At 35.3% G+C, this 22275-nt stretch overlaps 1 protein-coding gene across 6 annotated transcripts in view; it reads right to left on the bottom strand.

Moving 5' to 3' along the window:
* Window positions 1–22275, bottom strand: part of CCDC171 (coiled-coil domain containing 171) — a 341520-nt gene that overhangs the window by 105653 nt on the left and 213592 nt on the right. For all 6 annotated transcript variants that reach the window (XM_027549190.1, XM_027549194.1, XM_027549191.1 and 3 more), the window contains 2 exons: window positions 18903–19048; window positions 16802–16856 (listed from right to left, as the gene is read on the bottom strand). In XM_027549190.1, coding sequence (XP_027404991.1) covers window positions 16802–16856; window positions 18903–19048 — 201 coding nt within the window. The remainder of the gene's footprint in view (window positions 1–16801; window positions 16857–18902; window positions 19049–22275) is intronic.

Here is a 22275-nt window from a genome sequence, read left to right on the forward strand (position 1 = left end):
TTTCTTTGTATTGATTGCTGAGGAAGTCTTTCTTATCTCTCCTTGCTATTCTTTGGAACTCTGCATTCAGATGCTTATATCTTTCCTTTTCTTCTTTGCTTTTCGCTTCTGTTCTTTTCACAGCTATTTGTAAGGCCTCCCCACACAGCCATTTTGCTTTTTTGCATTTCTTTTGCATGGGGATGGTCTTGATCCCTGTCTCCTGTACAATGTCTTGAATCTCCGTTCATAGTTCATCAGGCACTCTATCTATCAGGTCTAGTCCCTTTAATCTATTTCTCATTTCCACTGTATAATCATAAGGGATTTGATTTAGGTCATACCTGAATGGTCTAGTGGTTTTCCCTACTTTCTTCAATTTAAGTCTCAATTTGGCAATAAGGAGCTCATGATCAGAGCCACAGTCAGCTCCCAGTCTTGTTTTTACTGACTGTATAGAGCTTCTCCATCTTTGGCTACCAAGAATATAATCAATCTGATTTCAGTGTTGACCATGTGGTGATGTCCATGTGTAGAGTATTCTCTTGTGTTGTTGGAAGAGGGTGTTTGCTACGACCAGTGTGTTCTCTTAGCAAAACTCTATTAGTCTTTGCCCTGCTTCATTCCGTATTCCAAGGCCAAATTTGCCTGTTACCCCAGGTGTTTCTTGACTTTCTACTTTTGCATTCCAGTCCCCTATAATGAAAAGGACATCTTTTTGGGTGTTAGTTCTAGAAGGTCTTGTAGGTCTTCATAGAACCGTTCAACTTCAGCTTCTTCAGCATTACTGGTTGGGGCACAGACTTGGATTACTGTGATATTGAATAGTTTGCCTTGGAAATGAACAGAGATCATTCTAACCCTAGGGAGTGTCAAATAGTGAGAACTCACACAAAGAAAACCGCTAGAATACAAGACCTGGCATCACCTAACCACCAGTAGCACACTGTGCTACCCATCTAAATACAAACAAACAGAAATACAAAGCCAATCATCATCAGACAGGATTATCACCTCACTCAGCCTTGCCCATCAGAGGAAAAACAAACAAACAAACAAAAAACTCAGCCCAAATCTCACCCTATATGAAGCTTACACAAACCACTGGACCAATCTTGAAGTGAAGTCACACAGTTGTGTCCGACTCTTTGTGACCCCATGGACTGTAGCCTACTACGCTCCTCCATCCATGGGATTTTCCAGGCAAGAGTACTGGAGTGGGTTGCCATTTCCTTCTCCAGAGGATCTTCCCGACCCAGGGATCAAACCCAGGTCTCCGGCATTGTAGGCAGGTGCTTTACCGTCTGAGCCACCAGGTAAGTCCCTGGACCAACTTTAGGATGGCAGAAATCAAAAGGAAGAAAGAATTCAACCTTGAAGCCTGGGAAAAGGAGCCTCAAACACAATAACTTAAAAAAAAAATAATGAAAAGGCAGATAAATAGAACACAAATGAAAGAACAAACTAGAAATACAGAATTCCAAATAAATGAAGAGGAAATAGGCAAACCACCTGAAAAAGAATTCAGAATAATGATAGTAAAGATGATCAAAAACCTTGAAAACAAAATGGAGAAAATGCAAGAATTAACAAAGACCTAGACAAAATAAAGAATAAACATACAAAGAAAAACAACACAATTACTGAAATTAAAAATACTCTAGAAGAAATCAATAGCACAATATCTGAAGCAGAAGAACTAATCAGTGAGCTGGAAGATAAAATGGTGGAAAGAAAGTGAAAGTGAAGTCGCTCAGTCGTGTCCAACTCTTTGAACCCCATGGACTGTAGCCTACCATGCTCCTCCCTCCATGGGATTTTCCAGGCATGAATACTGGAGTGGGGTGCCATTGCCTTCTCCAGAGGATCTTCCCAACCCAGGGATTGAACCTGGGTCTCCCACATTATAGGCAGACGTTTTACCATCTGAGCCAGCAGGGAAGTCTAAAATGGTGGAAATAACTTCTGAAGAGCAGAATAAAGTAAAAAGAATGAAAAGTACTAAGGACAGTCTCAGAGACCTCTGGGACAATATCAAATGCACCAACATTCAAATTAGAGGGCTCCCAGGAGAAAAAGAAAGGGTATGAGAAAATTTTTGAAGAGATTATAGTTGAAAATTTCCCCAACATGGAAAAGGAAATAGTCAATTAAGTCCAAGAGGCACAAAGAGTCCAATACAGGATAAACCCAAGGAAAAACATGCCACTGCTACTGCTAAGTCGCGTCAGTCGTGTCCAGCTCTGTGCAACCCCATAGACGGCAGCCCACCAGGCTCCCCCGTCCCTGGGATTCTCCAGGCAAGAACACTGGAGTGGGTTGCCATTTCCTTCTCCAATGCATGAAAGTGAAAAGTGAAAGGGAAGTCGCTCAGTCGTGTCTGACTCTTAGCGACCCCATGGACTGCAGCCTTCCAGGCTCCTCCATCCATGGGATTTTCCAGGCAAGAGTACTGGAGTGGGGTGCCATTGCCTTCTCTGAAAACATGCCAAGACACATACTAATCAAGCTAACAAAGACTAAACACAAATGAAGAATATTAAAAGTAGCAAGGTAAAAGCAACAAGTAACATACAAAGGAAACGCCATATGCCTAACAGCTGATCTTTCAGCAGAAACTCTGCAGAAACTCCCTGCCAGAAGGGAATGGCAGGATATATTTAAAGTACTGAAACGGAAAAATCTACAACCAAGATTACTATACCCAGCAAGGATCTCATTCAAAACTGATGCAGAAATAAAAAGCTTTTCAGACTAGCAAAAGTTAAGAGAATTCAGTACCACCAAACCAGCTTTACAACAAATGTTAAACAGACTTATATAGTCAAGAAACACAGGAGAAGAAAAAAGATCTACAAAATCAAACCCAAACAATTAAGAAAATGGCAATAGGAACATTTGTATCAATAATTATTTTACGTAAATGGATTAAATGCTCCAACCAAAAGACACTGACTGGCCGAATGGATACAAAAACAGACCCATATATATGCTGTCTACAAGAAACCCAATTCAGACATAAGGACACATATAGACTGAAAATGAGAGAATAGAAAAATATATTCCATGCAAGTGGGAAGCAAAAGAAAACTGGAGTATCAATCTTCATATCAGACAAAATAGACCTTAAAATAAAGATTACAAGAGACAAGGAAGGACACTACATAATGATCAAGGGATCAATCCAAGAGGAAGACATAACAATTGTAAATATCTATGCACCCAACATAGGAGTACCTCAATACATAAGACAAATACTAACAGACATAAAAGCAGAAATTGACAGTAACACAATAATAGCACGAGACTTTAACACCCCACTCATACCAATGGACAGATCATCAAAACAGAAGATTAATAAGGAAACACAAGTCTTAAATGATACATTAGATGAGATGGATCTCAGTGATATCTTCAGGACATTCCATCCAAATGCAGAAGAATATACCTTCTTCTCAAGTGCATATGGAACATTCTCCAGGATAGACCACATCTTGGGTCACAAATCAAACCTCAGTAAATTTAAGACAATTTAAATCATATCAAGCATCTTCTCTGACTACAATGCTATGAGATATCAATTGCAAGAAAAAACACTGTAAGAAACACAAATACATGGAGATTAAACAAAACAATTCTAAATAACCAGCAGGTTACTGAGAAAATTAAAAGGGAAATAAAAAAATTTCTAGACGCAAACGACAATGAAAACACAACAACTCAAAACCTTTAGGATGCAGCAAAAGCAGTTCTAAGAGGGAAGTTTATAGCAATACAATCCTACCTTAAGAAACAAGAAAAACATCGAATAGACAACCTAACTTTACACCTAAAACAACTGGTAAAAGAAGAACAACAACAACAAAAAAAAACCCCTCAAAATTAGTAGAAGGAAAGAAATCATAAAGATCCGAGCAGAAATAAATGAAAAAGAAATGAAAAGAAACAATAGTAAAGATTAATAAACTAAAAGCTGGTTCTTTGAGAAGATAAACAAAATTGACAAACCTTTAGCCAGACTCATCAAGAATAAAAGAGAAAAGAATCAAATCAACAAAATTAGAAATAAAAAAGGAGAGGTTACAATAGATAATGCAGAAATACAAAGGATTATAAGAGACTATTATAAACAACTATTTGGCAATAAAATGGATAACCTGGAAGAAATGGACAGATTCTTAGATAAGTTCAATATTCCAAGACTGAGCCAGGAAGAAATAGGAATTATGAGCAACCCAATTACAAGTACTGAGATTGAAGCTGTGATCAAAAAAGTCTCCCAAAAAACAAAAGCCCAGAACCAGATGGCTTCACAGGAGAATTCTACCAAACATTTAGAGAAGAGCTAAAGCCTATCCTTCTAAAACTCTTTCAAAACACTGCAGGGGAAGGAACACTTCCAAACTCATTCTACGAGGCCATCATCACCCTGTTACCAAAACCAGACAAAGACAACACAAAAAAATAAAACTACAGGCCAATATCACTGATGAACATAGATGCAAAAATCCTCAACAAAATTTTAGCAAACAGGATTCAGCAACATATCAAAAAGCTCATACACTATGATCAAGTTGGCTTTACTGCAGAAATGCAAGGATTCTTCAATATATGGAAATCTATCAATGTGATACACCATAATAACAAACTGAAAGATAAAAACCATATGATAATCTCAATAGATGCAGAAAAAGCCTTCGACAAAATTCAGCACCCATTTATGATTAAAACTCTTCAAAAACTGGGCATAGAAGGAACCTACCTCAAGATATTTAAGGCCATAAATGATAAGCCTACAGCAAACATTATTCTCAATGGTGAAAAACTGCAAGCATTCCCCCTAAGATCAGCAACAAGACAAGGGTGTCCACTTTCACCACGACTATTCAGCATAGTTCGAGAAGTCCTAGCTACAGCAAGCAGGGAAGAAAAGAAAATAAAGGAATCTAGATTGGAACAGATGAAGTAAAGCTCTCATTGTCTGCAGATAACATGATACTGTACATAGAAAACCCTAAAGATAGTATCAGAAAATTACTAGAGCTAATCAGTGAACTTAGCGAAGTAGCAGGATACAAAATCAATATACAGAAATCACTTGCATTTCTATATACTAACAATGAAAAATCAGAGAAATTAAAGAATCAATCCCATTCACGATTGCAACAAAAAGAATTAAATATCTAGGAATAAACTTACCTAAGGAGACAAAAGAACTATACACAGGAAATTATAAGACACTAATGAAAGAAATAAAAGATGACATAAACAGATGGAGAGATATTCCATTATCCTGGGTAGGAAGAATCAATACTGTGAAAATGACTATACTACCTAATTTAATCTACAGATTCAATGAGATCCCTATCAAATTACCAATGGCTATTTTCACAGAACTAGAACAAAAAATTTGACAATTCATATGGAAACACAAAAGACCCCTGAATAGCCAAAGCAGTATTGAGAAAGAGGAATGGAGCTGGAGGAATCAAGCTTCCTGACTTCAGATTATACTACAAAGCTACAGTCATCAAGACAGTATGATACTGGCACAAAAACAGAAATACAGACCCATGGAACAAGATAGAAAGCCCAGAAATAAACTCATGCACCTACTGGTACCTTATTTTTGACAAAGGAGGCAAGAATATACAATGGGGCAAAGACAGCCTCTTCAATAAATGATGCTGGGAAAACTGGACAGCTACACGTAAAAGAATGGAATTAGAACACTTCCTAACACCATACACAAAGATAAACTCAAAATGGATGAAAGACCTAAATGGAAGACCAGAAACTGTAAAACCCTTAGAGGAAAACATAGGCAGAACACTTGATGACATAAATCAAAGCAAGATCCTCTATGACCCACCTCCTAGAGTAGTGGAAATAAAAACAAAAGTAAACAAGTGGGACCTGATTAAACTTTAAAAGCTTTCACACAGCAAAGGAAACCATAAGCAAGGTGAAAAGACAACCCTCAGAATGGGAGAAAATAATAGCAAATGAAAAACTGACAAAGGATTAATTTCCAAAATATTCAAGCAGCTCATATAACTCAATGCCAGAAAAACAAACAACCCTACCAAAAAGTGGGAAAAAGACCTAAACTGCCATTTCTCCAAAGAAGACATACAGATGGCTAACACATGAAAAGATGCTCAACATCGCTCATTAACAGAGAAATGCAAATCAAAATCACAAGGAGATATCACTCACACTGGTCAGAATGGCCATCATCAAAAAGTCTACAAACAATAAATGCTGGAGAGGGTGTGGAGAAAAGGAAATGCTCTTGAATTCTTGGTGGGAATGTAAATTGATACAGCCACTATGGAAGATGGTATGGAGATTCCTTAAAAAACTAGGAATAAAACCACCATATGACTCAACAATCCCACTCCTAGGCACATAACCTGAGGAAACCAGGGTTGAAAAAGACTCATGTATCCCACTGTTCATTGCAGCACTATTTACAATAGCTAGAACATGGAAGCAACCTAGATGTCCATCAATAGATGAATGGATAAAGAAGTTGTGGTACATATACACAATGGAATATTACTCAGCCATAAAAAGGAATGCATTTGAGTCAGTTCTGATGAGGTGGGTGAACCTAGAACCTATTATACAGAGTGAAGTGAGTCAGAAGAGAAAGATAAATATCATATTCTAACGCATATATATGGAATCTATAAAAATGGTACTGAAGAATTCATTTGCAGGGCAGCAATGGAGAAACAGACATAGAGAATAGACTTATGGACATGGGGAGAGGGGAGGAAAGGGTAGGATGTATGGAAAGAGTAACATGGAAACTTACATTACCATATGTAAAACAGATACCAACAGGAATTTGCTGTATGGCTCAGGAAACTCAAACAGGGGATCTGTATCAACCTAGAGGGGTGGGATGGGGAGGGAGATGGGAGAAAGGTTCAAACGGGAGGGGATATATGTATAACTATGGCTGATTCATGGTGAGTTTTGACAGAAAACAATAAAATTCTGTATAGCAATTATCCTTCAATAAAAAAATTAATTAAAAAGAAAAAAAATAAGGCATTTGTAGGACTCAGATATTACAAGGAGACAATCATTAGGACTCAACTATTATTTATAGTAAATATTGTGTTTTAGGGCTTCTTTGATATCTCAGTTGGTAAAGGATCCATGTGCAATGCAAGAGATCAGGTTCGATTCTTGGGTTCGGAAGATTCTCTGAAGAAGGGATATGCTACCCACTCTAGTATTCTTGGGCTTCCCTTGTGACTCAGTTGGTAAAGAATCTGCCCACAATTCAGGAGAACTGGGTTCAATCCCTGGGTTAGGAAGATCCCCTGGAGAAGGTAGAAGCTACATACTCCAGTATTCTGGTCTAAAGAATTTGATGGATAAGATTTTATTATACAAGCAGATCCAAGAGTGTCATCATCAAAAAAAAAAAAAAAAATTCTTGTGACTCCCAAGTCACTGGTCTAGTGTCATTTAAGCCTTATAACTTTACAGGATTTATAGATTCAAGGTATTGTAAAGTCTTTTGAGGTTTCTGAATTGTGACTTCCTCTTTTATCTTTTAGCCATTTTATTCAAAAGGCATCTGACACTGCTCATAAAAGTTCAAAGGTAATTTTACAGTTCACAGTACACTGTGATCATATATAGGAAACACTTTAGTTAATCCTTCCAAACTTGAAGGACTCAAGCAATCTCTAAAAGTTTCAAGAATTCAGCCATTCTGCTAATTCAATAACAATTTTAAAAAGACTACAAAAAATGTTCAGTTCTTGCCCACATTCCAAAAGTACTGTAAACTTACTTTCACCCCCACCTATAGTAAACCAAGATATCTTTCTGTTAGTATCCAATAAATACTAACAGAACTAAATTTTCTCATACCTAACCCTAAATAATCCAGACACTATCCTATCCATGGGCTTCCCTGGTGGCTCAGATGGTAAAGATCTGCTTATAGTGCTATTCTATCCATCTAGTCTTCACTCTATCCTGAAACTTAATTTAATACAATTGTTGTACTCTCCTTCTTTTCCTCACAAGAGAAATATTTAACCGTGGTTGGAGAGCTCTTAATTTTTTTAAATTTTCAATTCATGAGAGGATATATTATCCATAATATTAAAAGCCTACTGGTAAAATTATTAGGAAAATAAAAGTACAGCATATCAGCAAGAAATTCTAGCAAAAATGTCAGAGTCAGATCAGATCAGTTGCTCAGTCGTGTCCGACTCTTTGCGACCCACGAATCGCAGCATGCCAAGCCTCCCTGTCCATCACCAACTCCCGGAGTTCACTCAGACTCACGTCCATAGAGTCAGTGATGCCATCCAGCCATCTCATCCTCTGTCGTCCCCTTCTCCTCTTGCCCCCAATCCCTCCCAGCATCAGAGTCTTTTCCAATGAGTCAACTCTTCGCATGAGGTGGCCAAAGTACTGGAGTTTCAGCTTCAGCATCATTCCCGCCAAAGAAATCCCAGGGCTGATCTCCTTCAGAATGGACTGGTTGGATCTCCTTGCAGTCTAAGGGACTCTCAAGAGTCTTCTCCAATACCACAGTTCAAAAGCATCAATTCTTCGGCGCTCAGCTTTCTTCACAGTCCAACTCTCACATCCATACATGACCACAGGAAAAACCATAGCCTTGACTAGACGGACTTTTGTTGGCAAAGTAATGTCTCTGCTTTTGAATATGCTATCTAGGTTGGTCATACTAGTTCCAAGGAGTAAGCGTCTTTTAATTTCATGGCTGCAGTCACCACCTGCAGTGATTTTGGAGCCCAGAAAAATAAAGTCTGACACTGCTTCCCCACCTATTTCCCATGAAGTGATGGGACTGGATGCCATGATCTTCGTTTTCTGAATGTTGAGCTGTAAGCCAACTTTTTCACTCTTCTCTTTCACTTTCATCAAGAGGCTTTTGAGTTCCTCTTCACTTTCTGCCATAAGGGTGGTGTCATCTGCATATCTGAGGTGACTGATATTTCTCCTGGCAATCTTGATTCCAGCTTGTGTTTCTTCCAGTCCAGCGTTTCTCATGATGTACTCTGCATATAAGTTAAATAAACAGGGTGACAATACACAGCCTTGACGAACTCCTTTTCCTATTTGGAACCAGTCTGTTGTTCCATGTCAGAGTGGAGAACCCCAAAAGCCAGAGCCTCCACAAGGCAGTGAATAAACTGGGGAAATGTGTCAGAATCAACTTTTTCAGACCTCTGAAAACTAACTGAAAGTTTACTGTAGCCAGGAAAAATCTTAATCAAGAAAAAGCACCTGAATCTTGATATTTAAGGAAGTCACTAAGCAAACAAAAGCTAAGCAGCACAAACAAACATGAGGGCCACAGTGGGAGGGGGATTTGAGTTCCAGAGTTGTCATCTGTAATATTCCCCGATGACTCAGCAGTAAAGAATCAACCTGCAATGCAGGAGATGAGAGTTTGGTTCCTCAGTGCGAAGAACTCCTGGAGGAGGAAATGGCAACCCACTTCAGTATTCTTGTCTGAAAAATCCCATGGACAGAAGAGCCTGATGGGCTGAAATCCAAAGGGCTGCAAACAGTCAGACAAGACTGAGCAAATAAGCATCATTACACAAATATTCAAAATACCCACTTTTCAACAAAAAACTATAAAGTATGCAAGAAAGTAAAGTATGGCCCATACATAATAAAAACAGAAATTAATAGGAACTGTTCCTGGGGGAGTCTAGATATTGGATTTATCATACAAGACTTTAAGTCAATTATTTCAAATGTGCTTTAAAACGTTAAAGGAAACCATGTACAAAGAACCAAAGGAAAACCATGAGAGTAACTTCTTCAAAACTGAGAAATATAAATAGATATGAAGTATAAAAAGGAATAGAAATTTTGGAGTTGACATATTCAAAATGCTGGAAAAAAATGAACTGTCAATCAAAAATTCTATATCCAACAAAAATATTCTCCCAAAATTTAAGGAGAAAGTAGCCATTCCAAGACAAACAAAAAGCTGAGAGTGTTCTTTACCACCAGCACTCCCCAGAAGAAAGGTTAAAGGGAGTCCCTCAGCCTGAAATGAAAGGACATTAGACTGTAATTCAAATCGACAGGTAGAAATTAAGAATATCAGTAAAGGAAACTGCATATGTAAATATAAAAGTCTGTATTCATCTATTTTTGACTTATAACTACTTTTTCCTATATGATTTAAAAGATAACAACATAAAACAATAATTATAAACCACTGCAAACCATACAGAATTAACTTAAAACAGCAAAAAGGTATTTGGAAAATGTCTAAATGTTTTGGAAATTAAATAACTCACTCTTATAATGCAGGGATCTCAAATCTGGTGCTCTGTGACAAGCTTAAGGGCTAGAATGGAGTGGGAAGTGGAAGGGAGGTTCAAAGGGAGGGGACATATGTATACCTATGGCCGATTCACGCTTAAGCAGAAACCAACACAATATTGTAAAGCAAGTATCCTCCAAATAAAAATAAATAAATTTTTTTAAATAACATAAAGGATGAAGGAAGGTGAAGAAAAAAACACTTTTAAACAATGAGTAAGTCAAGGAAGAAATCACAGGAAAATTATAAAATATTAATACTTTAATATAAACAAAAACACAACATAACCAAACTTACGGGAAGCAGTGACAGTAGTGCTCACATAGAAATTTATAGCTTAAATGCCTACATTAAAAAAAGAAGAACGATCTCAAATCAATAATCCAAGCTTCTATCTAAGGAAAGTGGAAAAAGAAGAACAAACTAAACCCAAAGCAAACAAAAGGGAGGAAATAATAAAGATTTGAGCAGAGATAAATACAGTAGAGAACAGAAAAATAATAGAGCAAATCAAGAAAATCAAATCAGTTCCTTGAAGAGATCAACAAAATTGACAAACCTTAATTAGACTCACCAAGAAAAGAAAGATTAATAAATTACTAAAATTAGGAATAAAAATAGAACATTACAACTGACTTGGAGAAATAAACAATTCTAAGAAAACGAACAACTTTGTGTCAATAAATTAGATAACCTAGATGAAAAAGACAAATTCCTAGAAACACATGAACTATCCAAACTGACTCAAAAAGAAAACTTGTAGAGATCTATCACAAGGGAAATGCAAGAGAATTCCAGAAAAACATCTACTTCTGCTTTATTGATTATGCAGGTCAAGAAGCAATAGTTAGAATCGGACATGGAACAACAGACTGGTTCAAAATTGGGAAAGGAGTATGTCAAGGCTGTATATTGTCACCCCGCTTATTTAACTTTTATCAATAACCTCAGACATGCAGATGACACCACCCTTATGGCAGAAAGTGAAGAAGAACTAAAGAGCATCTTAAAAGTGAAAGAGGAGAGTGAAAACGCTGGCTTAAAACTCAACATTCAAAAAATAAAGATCATGGCACCCGGTCCCATCACTTCATGGCAAATAGATGGGGAAACAGTGGAAACAGTGGCTGACTTTATTTTTCTGGGCTCCAAAATCACCGGAGATGGTGACTGCAGCCATGAAATTAAAAGATGCTTGCTCCTTGGAAGAAAAGTTATGACCAACCTAGACAGCATATTAAAAAGAAGAGATATTACCTTGCCAACAAAGGTCCATCTAGTCAAAACTATGGTTTTTCCAGTAGTCATGTATGCATGTGAGAGTTGGACTATAAAGAAAGCTGAGCGCCAAAGAATTGATGCTTTTGAACTGTGGTGTCGGAGAAGGTTCTTGAGAGTCCCTTGGACAGCAAGGAGATCCAACCAGTCAATCCTAAAGGAAATCAGTCCTGAATATTCATTGTAAGGACTAATGCTGAAGCTGAAACTCCAATATTTTGGCCACCTGATGGGAAGAACTGACTCAATGGAAAAGACCCTGATGCTGGGAAAGACTGAAGGCAGCAGGAGAAGGGGACGAGAGAGGATGAGATAGTTGGATGGCATCACGGACTCGATGGACATGAGTTTGAGCAAGCTCCGGGAGTTGGTGATGGACAGGGAAGCCTGGCGTGCTGCAGTCCTTGGATCACAGAGTCACACACGACTGAGCAACTAAACTGAACTGATTACAAGGAAAGAGACTGAATCAGTAATCAAAAAACTTTCAACAAAGAAAATCACCAGACCAGATAACTTTATGGGTAAATTCTGCCAAAAGTTTAAACAATTAACACCAAACTTTTTCAAACTCTTCCAAAAAATTGAAGTGGAGAGGCTACATCTTAACTCATTCTGTGAGGCCAGTATTACACTGAAACCAAAGTCAGACAATGATATCATGGGAAAACTACAGACCAACAATCCTTACGATTACAGATGCAAAAATTCTCAAAAAATGCTACGAAGCCAAATGTAGCAGTAGTCAAATGATTATACTCTACATAATGAAGTGGTATTTACACCAGAAATGCAAAGGTGATTTAGCATATGTAAGCCAATCTATATAGTACACAACATTAATAGAATGAAGGTTGCAAGTAAAAATGATTATCTAATTTGAGGTAGAAAGAGCCTTTTGCAAAAATAACAACACTTTCATAATAAGAAAACTTTAAAAAACTAAGAACAGAAAAATGTTTCCTCACTCTCATGCAGGACATTTATGAAAAAAATTGATATAACATCATATTTAATGATGCAAAACCAAAAGCTTTCCCTATAAGATCAGGAACAACACACAAGGAGGTCCGCTGTCATCACATTATCTTATGTCTAGGACTGCAAGTTATAGCCAGACAATTAGATTTAAAAAAAGAAAGAAAGAAAAGGAGTAGGGAGGAAAGGAAAAGAAGAAAAGGAGAAAGAACACCCAAATTAGAAAGAAGTAAGTAAAACTATCTTTTATTTATAGAAATCATAATCTTATATATAGAAAATCCTAAAGAATCCACACAAAAAATTATTTGAGCTAATAAATTCAACAAAGTTGCAGTATACAAGACCAATACACAAAATCTATATTTCCATACGCTAGCAATTAAGAACCAAGAAATGAAATTTAAAAGTAATTTCATTTACAACAGCATTTCAATGGATAAAATAATGAGGAATAAATTCAAACAAGGGGCAAAACTTGTACACTGAAAACTATAAAACATTGTTGAAAGACATTAGAGATTTAAATAAATAGGAAGACATCTCATGTCAGGAATTGCAAGACTTAAGACAGCAATTCTCCCCAAATTTGATCTAGTAAATCTAATGGAATCACTACTAAAATTCCAACTGTCTTCTTCAGGCTGGATGGGGTAGGGGAGGCAGTTTGGGGGAGAATGGATACATGTACATGTATGGCTGGGTACCTTCACCTGAAACTATCACAATATTGTTCATCAGTTATACCTCAATACAAAATAAAAAGTCAAAAAAAATTTTTAATTGAAAAATGATCCTAAAATTTATATGGAATTACATGGCACCCTGAAAAGTCAAATCAATCTTGAGAAAATAATAAAGTTGGAAGACTCACATTTCTAGATTTCAAATTTTACTGCAAAGCTACAGTGATCAAAACAGCATGGCCATGATATAAAGATGAATATGAATATCAATGGAATAGAATTGAGATTTCAGGAATAAACTTATTCATCTGTTTAAAATGATTTTCACAAAGAGTACTAAGATTACTGAATGGTGGGAAAGAACGGTCTTTTTAATACATGGGGTGTTGGGATAATTGGACATCCATGGAAAAAAATGAAGCTGGATCCTTGCATCACACCATATATAAAAATTAACTCAGTATGGAACAAAGACCTAAATATAAGAGTTAAGACTATAAAACTCTTTGAAGTAAACTTGGGGAAAATCTTCACAACCTTGGAAATGGCAATGCATTCTTAGATATGAGACCAAACGTGATCAACAAAAGAAAAAAAGTGGACTTCAAAGTTAAAAACTTTTGTTCATCAAAGGACACTGACAAAAGAGTAAAAAGACAACAGCAGAGTAGGATAAGGGGATATAGGAGTGACTGTTTACTGGTACTGGGTTTCTTTTGGGGATGATAAAAATACTCTGGAGTTAGATACTTGGGATTGTTGAATAGCACTGTAAATATATTGAAGGCCACTGAATTGTACATTTTAAAATGGTTTAGTGATTTCTTTTAATGTTCAATAGTTATGGTTTTTCCAAAATACAAAAAGTAGTTCAGAATTCAACTAAACAGAAAAGTGTGTGCATTAAAAAATGCACCTCATGAAAAGTTATAATAATTTTGTATATCTTTGTCCTAATTTTCTTAACCCCAATAACTTGAAATTAGTCCAAAAAGGTTTCCTAATAAAAAGTTAGCTTCTGGTCTACATTTAAAACAGTCATAAATTAAATATATTTAAATTCAATCAAAATAAAATTTCTATTTCTTTGAAAAAATATATACTTTTAAATAAGAATGACAGGCCTTCTTTTTTTAATACTAGTATCAGTCCCAAATAGGGCTTTAAAAATAATAAACAGTCAACTGCTGTGTGTAATACAGTTTTAGGATTTGAAAAGTTGAATGTATCAAATTTAAAAATGAACAAATACCATAAAAGTAATAGCTTCTCCTAAAAACAGTTATGTTTAGTTTAAGTTATTTAAAGTACAAGAAAATAATTTCTACATGAAAGTTCTTTTTACTTGATTCTTGTGTTAGAAGTTAGTATTAAAATTCAATTCAGCAGGTTAAAAATTATTTTTATTCCAGAAAACTTGGTGCATACCTTGAAAACATATGTGCTTTAAAAATCTGAATAGCTATATTATTTGACTATGTACAGTAAACTGTGTCAAACAGCTTGGATGTAACCACAATCATTTTTACTGCACAACGGGATAGCCCAAACCCTCCTTCTGTACTACTCTTAGTTTCTCCAAGAAATAAAAGGCACTAGACAGTCCACAGTGGCCAGAAAATAAACTTGCAAGCTCTGGCCTGAAGACAGACGGGCTGTACCTCCCTGAGAACTTCAGAGGGGACCCACTGGGTCTCTTCCTTATCACCCATTTGTTCTCACCCACACTTTGTAGAAAAGAGAATTAGTCCAATAATCAATTAGCCTTTCCTAAAATTTCATGTCAAGCTTGAAAAGTAATTATAATTTAAAAATCACTATACATACAGAAATTTGCAAAATAACTATTACATCTAAAGGGGGGGAAAGCCATATAGCAAAACTCCAGTGTTTGTAGGCCAATTCTACAGACCTCTTTCTTTCTATTCGATGTTAAAAGAACTGCAAATGAAGAACTCTATGATTATAACTGTTCTGTTGCAATCAGTCTCTGTCATACTTAAACGATATATTTTGCCATTCTCACAACAAAAGGGTAAGGTACGACATTTAGATTTCACACTGATGATGGGTTTTGTCTGATGTCAAAGTCCACGCCCAAGACAGCTGCTATCCAACATTATTTTCCTCTGTTTGAGGAGATGACAAACAATTGAATTTCAAAGGCATTAACTGGTATAGAAAGGTATGCCATGTACATGACATAATTTATTTTTCCCATCCAAAGTCTCACCATATACTGAAAAAACAAAAAAATCTAACCAAAATGTCTTTTTTCCTACAAACCTAAATTTCAGATTTCTAGTATATTTGGACTTGATGTGACCGTATTTAAACTACACTGACAGGCTAAATATTTTAAACAGGAAGGAGGAGAATTCATAGTTTCAAATATTACTTAAAATAACACGCAGAAATTTTAAAAATCAGATTTTTTTTTTCAGAATGCTTTTGGTGAGTTACTTTTAGCTAGTCACTTACAATATCAAAGAATACAGATGCCCAGTGTTTTTAAGATGTTAAAATGTATTAAATATTGGTTGGTTAATGTTATTTATTATTTCCTTAACAAGATTAGTTTATAGGAGATTTTAAGTGATTTAAAACTGTATTATATAAAAAATTTGATTCAAAAATTATTCTAAATATGATTCATTCATAAACTCCATATATCTTAAAAGTACTCGGTACTTCTATTTCTAACAAATTACCTGTTAAACAATAACAGAAACACATAAATAACGTTTCTCTACTTTTAAATAAGGGGTTTCCCTGGTGGCTCAGTGGTAAAGTGCCTGCCTACCAAGAAGATAAATTACAACTTGGAAAATATCATTGCCTAGGTTAAGGTAGATGAGTACTACCAAATACAATATATGATCTCTCTCTCTCTCTCTCTATATATATATATGTATATGTATATGTATATGTATATAGGATAGTAGGTTTAAGAGTGCTGAGAGGGACGATGTGCTAAGTCACTTCAGTCATGTCCGACTCTTGGCAGCCCCATGGACTATATAGGTCACCAGGCTCCTCTGTCCATGGAATTTCCCAGGCAAGAATACTGGAGAGGTTGCCATTTCCTCCTCCAGGGGATCTTCCTGATCCAGGGATCAAACCGGTGTTTCTCATATCTCCTGTATTGGCACGCAGGTTCTTTACCACTAGCACCACTTGGGACAGTGTGTTCAAACATTTTATCATTATAAGACATGATGATATCTTAATCGCCTCTAGTTCAGTGAGTAAAGACCACAAACAACTCAAGTGCAATTATACTAGTTTGGAGAAACCACTATTTTCATAGTTTTATCAAGTACATAAAGTGAATTCTGAAAAAAGTTATGCAATATAGCATTGTCCAATACAAATTTTCAGTCATTTGAAAGGATCCTTTTGTTAACTTATTTTTAAAGAAAGCTACAAAATGAATCAAAGTACTTTGTAGTTAATATTGATAAAAGTAATGACCAGGAGAACCGTATCATAATACAAGCTGAACAATATTGAAGAAAAATTATAGTACCTTATGAAGCATATTTTCCACTGTTCTCATATGATTAGCAACACATTCTTTGTCTCTAGAAACAAAATAAAGATTAGGTATTAGTAAAACCCAAACCCTACTGTAACTGTCATTTATTTTAGGGTTAAGTCACTGTCACTGGAAAATAAGGGTTGGTTTTCATTGGACTCCTTCTAAAAGTGTGAAACCTAACCATACTCACTGGTGTGTTTTCACATTTAACTTTTATTTTCAGTTATATTGCCTGCCGTAAATTAGAGGTGAGAAAAACCATATGAATATCTTCAAAGTTAAAAAAAAGAGTGAAAAAAAAAGAAAAAAGAAATCATGATTACATAATTGATATACAGTGTGTTGAAAAGGTTAAACTTGCACTCTTTTAGCTTCTAAATGAAAAAGACTTTAGAAATATTAGTGGTGGATATAAATGGCCATACTATGCACAATAATATTTTCCCTATGACAGGTTTTTTGTGCTATAATAATTACACAAAAACCCTTTATGGCCTTGACCAGAAATATGCAAATTTACTATTCTCTTCTCTAGCCCTGTATATTAAATTTAGCTTTTATGATGAAATTAAAAGTTTAGATGGAAATGCTGAAGACAAAATTTTAATGGTGAATTACAAATTAAAAACTGTAAATAATGTATTAGCTCTCCAAATTTCAAATTAGCTTTTTTAGTGTTATTAAGAATATGTGCCCATGGTCACAGATCTCAGACACGACAAATTCCTGAATTACCAGTAGTACTGTGAAGATGCAATATGAATCTAGAGGTTTTATAATCTTGTTTTCATTAATCTCAGAATTTTCAATGCTCTAAGACATACTAAAAATTACCTATGCTAAGATTCTCATTTGACACGAGAAAACCAACTGAAAAATGACAGCAAAAAACTGATTCAGTCAGACTTACGTTTTTAAAAAATGACAATTTCATATACCCAATATGGGTAGCACAGTGTTATAGAGCTTTACAATTATTCAAATATGTATTGGTGGGTATTCAAACATGCCAATATTGTGGCACTGTGTAAACTCATTTTTTTCATTATGTGTGAGCAATATCCCAAGCCAACTGACAAAGCTGTGGATATCCTAGGATTGCAAACTGCTTGTTTTGTGATTTAGTTTATAGACTACATTCATATTTTCATGGGTAGAGTTTGTCTCCAGACATTTTTAAGTTGTATTTATATATTTGTAAATACACACACACACACACACACATATGTATACATGTGTGTTGTGTACTTGCAAGTACAGGAATCAAGAATTCCAAATTTAGAAACAGTAAGTGTATTAAAATTAGATGTTTCTTTAATCCATAAATAGATTTTCTTTAAGCCATGCAGTTTGTAAAAAGGGTTGTCTTAAAGTACTCCATGAAATTTGATGTGGGGAACAAATAAAAATACCCAAGAGAACTGTTCAATTTGAACTTCACAGTGTATGTCAACTTGATTACCTGGTAAAACGAAAAACACTCCTATCACATTGACATAGTTGCCCACTCTGAAACCTGCCTATTTTTCTCTATTTAACATATTTGAATATACAACCATAAAATTAAAAGAAGTTTCCATGATCAGTATGCTTTTATTGCACTTTAAAAATGCTATAATACACATGTTGGTTATATACTAACATTTCTTTATGAAAATATGATTTGCAATATTAGAATATCATAATATATGCAGAAGCAAATTTGGAAGGCAATGGGACAGAAAGGGTTGAGAAATATGTAATACAGAAACTATTCAAAACTTTAGAATAAAGTGTCTTATAGATTAAGAGTCATATGTTAATGAAAACCTGGTTTCAAACAAGTTAACACTACAACAGAGCCTAAAACACACAACATCAGCGGTTATATAGAAACTTATTCTTTTCTAAGGTTTCTCAATAAAATATACATTTAGTATGTTGAGTTAAGAGTTTTCTCTTTTTGAGGATATATCAGAGAATTTCAAAGAGAGACAGCTGTACTTTTGTTTTCTAACACTGTATTATCCAGGGCTAAAACCCAGAGCATGAAAGTAAGAATTGATCTTTTGTCTGTTTTAAGTGATCTCCCCAAGGTCCAAATGCTCACTTGGCTGCCATGCGGAGGGCACTCTCTGCATCATGGATGTTCTCCTCCAGTCGACGCTTGTCCTGCTCCAGCTGGGTAAGATGTCTATTGAGCTGACGCAGAGATTGATCTTTTCTTCTCAGCTCCATCTTTGCCTCGGAGAGACTCTGCAAGCAGACAGAAAACAGAGTTACTTGTCAGCCCCGATAATTAACTTCAATTTATGCCATAGGCTATTAAACAAAGAAGGATACAGACTGACTGAGAAGTAGACTTGGGTCATTACACATCAAGGTTTAACAAATTTTTGGCAAAAATTTTACATACGTGCTAAACAGAAATGATACAAGTGAGAAGATTCTGAAAAATGTTTAGCTGCAAAATACAACTCTATTTTATTTTTTAAAATACTACAAGGAGAATACATCCTTTTCTTGGTAAAAATATCTGATTATTAAAAACCTCAGGTTACATTTTCCTTTAATGACAAAAAATAAAGATCTCAATGGAAAGTGCACATGAAATTTAGAATCTGTGCAAGAACTATCATATGGCCAAAGTGTGTGTGTGACTGAGAGGAAGGTGGATTAGGATACCAATTAAGAGAATGGGAACCCAAGATTTAAAAGCATCACTGCTATCTTTAAAAATATATCTGTAACAGATTGCTATATACATGTCGGTGAAAAAACAAGCTGGACTCCAAAATAAAATTCACTCATTTCCCATTAAAAAAAACTCTCATATCAGAGATAACACAAACCTGATCAACATTTCAACAGAGAGCTATAAATAATACTTGCATTTGTTATTATAAAAACAGTCCATAAATATTTTCCTACTCAGAGAAGTACAAAATTTGTTGATTAATGTTTGTTTTGCTATGTGCTTTAATCTGAAATATTCACTTAGCACAAGTTTCAAGATACAAGAGTACAACTTCATCTTGGAACTAAGGCTAAAGGTTTTAGAAACTTGTAAGTTAAAGGACCATTTTCTTATTTTAAATTCTAGGATGTAAAATAATATAGGGATCAGAGGATCTCTTAGCACTGAAAATCTGCTCATTTCTCTGTCTATGAGATATCTAGAATATGAGTTTATCAACCAATTTTTCAATTAAGTTTGTTGGACACTGAGCTATATAATTGATTGTATACACATATTTTTGCTTTTTTCTAAGAGTTTAGCCACATATTAACATTCATAACCATGCTTCAAATACCCAGTAAAGAACAACCGAAATGCAGTAATTTCATGTTTAAAACTCTTCTAATAGTATTATTTTAATGCACTCACAATAAAATAAAAAACTCAAGCTGCCTGCATGGGGCTAAAACAATTAATTCACTCTATAAACACTGTGAATTGAAAGCAAAACCAATAAGGTATTTTTAAACGCTAAAAAAAAATTTTAATTCAATATTTTACTTTTCAAACAGTCAAGCTGCATGCTATCAGACAAATACAAGTCAAAAACTAAAAATAAGCAAACTATGATTACTTTTTAGACATTACGTTTTATTTAAAATCTTTAGTAGTAACAGATCTTCAAGAATATCCCACTTTGGAAGTAGTCACTGATTCGAGCCAACTTTAAAAAGACAACAAAAAAGAAATTTGAAAAGCTGTGCTAAACCTACTTAGTCTGTGCCAATGTTAAGATATTTAAAGGCACTGAAGTATCATGAGATTTCTTTCTTTAAAAAAATAAAATCCAGTTGAGTCCTTTTAAAGTCAATATTTCTGACATCTTTCAGGTAATAAAAAAAAATGCTATTTTTCAGATGTGAAGATAAAATTAATGATCTACCACCAGTTACACATAAAGCTTGAGTTCTTTTTCCAACGGAAATAATAGAATGTGCCAATCCATTCAAATTCTCTTGCTCAGTAATTCTTATGACTAGAGGTGTATATTTGTGAGGGACGTTCAGGATATTGATTCCAGTCTCATCCAGAGTGAAGCTCACTGGTCCAATCTAAGGGAACCCATGACCTTAAAATCACTATAAAACCACACTTGACTTTTCAGCAATTCTATGATACCCTTCCAAAGAAGCTATAACTCATGGAATTAGAATCTCCACTGTATATCTAAATCTACCAGCTTGCATCAGCTTTCACCTCCTTCTCTCAGGTGCAAGGTCAGGGAGCCACCAAAGTCTCCTAAAGCTCACCCTGCGTCAGAGGTACAGCTGAATACTTTACTCTAAGACTAAACCTACAGACAACAAACAAAAAATAGCAGAAATAAAGTGGTATGAATCATACTTCTTTAGTGTAAAAATGAAGAGAGAATGGTTTTTGAAGAACGAATAATCATTTATATAACCTATGGACACAGAAGTCTCATTTTAAAGAGCTGAGGAACATCACAATGCAGTAATACGTCTTTTTACTGATATCCACATTATTGTCTTTGATGGCAAAAGTAGAATCCTTAAAAACCCTAACACTGAGCTTTTAAAAAAGAAAAACATATGTATATGTGTGCATATATATATATATGACATACACATATGTATTTACACCATTTATAAAATATATTATAGATACATATAAAGTTTGAAGTTCAGCTTTTCTTTACTCCTGTTCAGATTTATCTAATTAAAACCCATGATAAACTTCACAGACTCTAATATTTCCAACCGAAGGACTCAAACCAAGAAGGTGTGCCTCTGGGCAGCAAGGCAACAATGATAAGCAGCAGGTTAGCCACTAATTTCTCTACCGGGTAGATTGTGAAAGTGTGATGTTCTGATATCCAAGAAACTGTTCAGGAGAGAATAGGATAAATCAAGTTTAATAACTCTGCTCCTAATTGTTCCCCCAATGCTCAACTCTAATTACTTGGAGAACTCTCCTGACTGTCACCTGATATTAAGTTGTTGGAGGCTGAGCCTGGAACAGCAAGATAATCAATAAACATTTAGTGGGGAGAAGAATGAAGATCCTGTTAAGCAGTGGGAACCTGCAGCACCCAAAGCCCTTCTGCTCATGAGAAAACCTATGGGACAACCATCGTGATTGCGAAGCAATAATCCAAAGCACTGTTTTTAGGCCTTGAGGCCTTTAGGCAACAGTACATTTGAGGAAAAGAGGTTAACACGGTCACCCTAATTACAGCCCACTTTCACATACTTCATATATAAGCGAAGACAAGCCAATTAGGTAGAAAGGAAGATAAGGGAAGTTTTATTTGTATACTAATTAAACCCCTGATGAAATTAAAGGAAAAACATACAGCTCTGTAATTGTGTCTGAGAAAGGTCACTTCAGGTTCAGTTATCAGAACAGCACAGCCTTGAGATATTTCACTTAATCCACAATACAGCCCTCATTTTGTACTCAGGTCTTAATATTTACCAAAAAAAAAAGAAAAATTCAAAGC

This window comes from Bos indicus x Bos taurus, chromosome 8 (assembly GCF_003369695.1).
Source record: "Bos indicus x Bos taurus breed Angus x Brahman F1 hybrid chromosome 8, Bos_hybrid_MaternalHap_v2.0, whole genome shotgun sequence".
NCBI classification, from domain to species: Eukaryota; Metazoa; Chordata; class Mammalia; order Artiodactyla; family Bovidae; genus Bos; species Bos indicus x Bos taurus.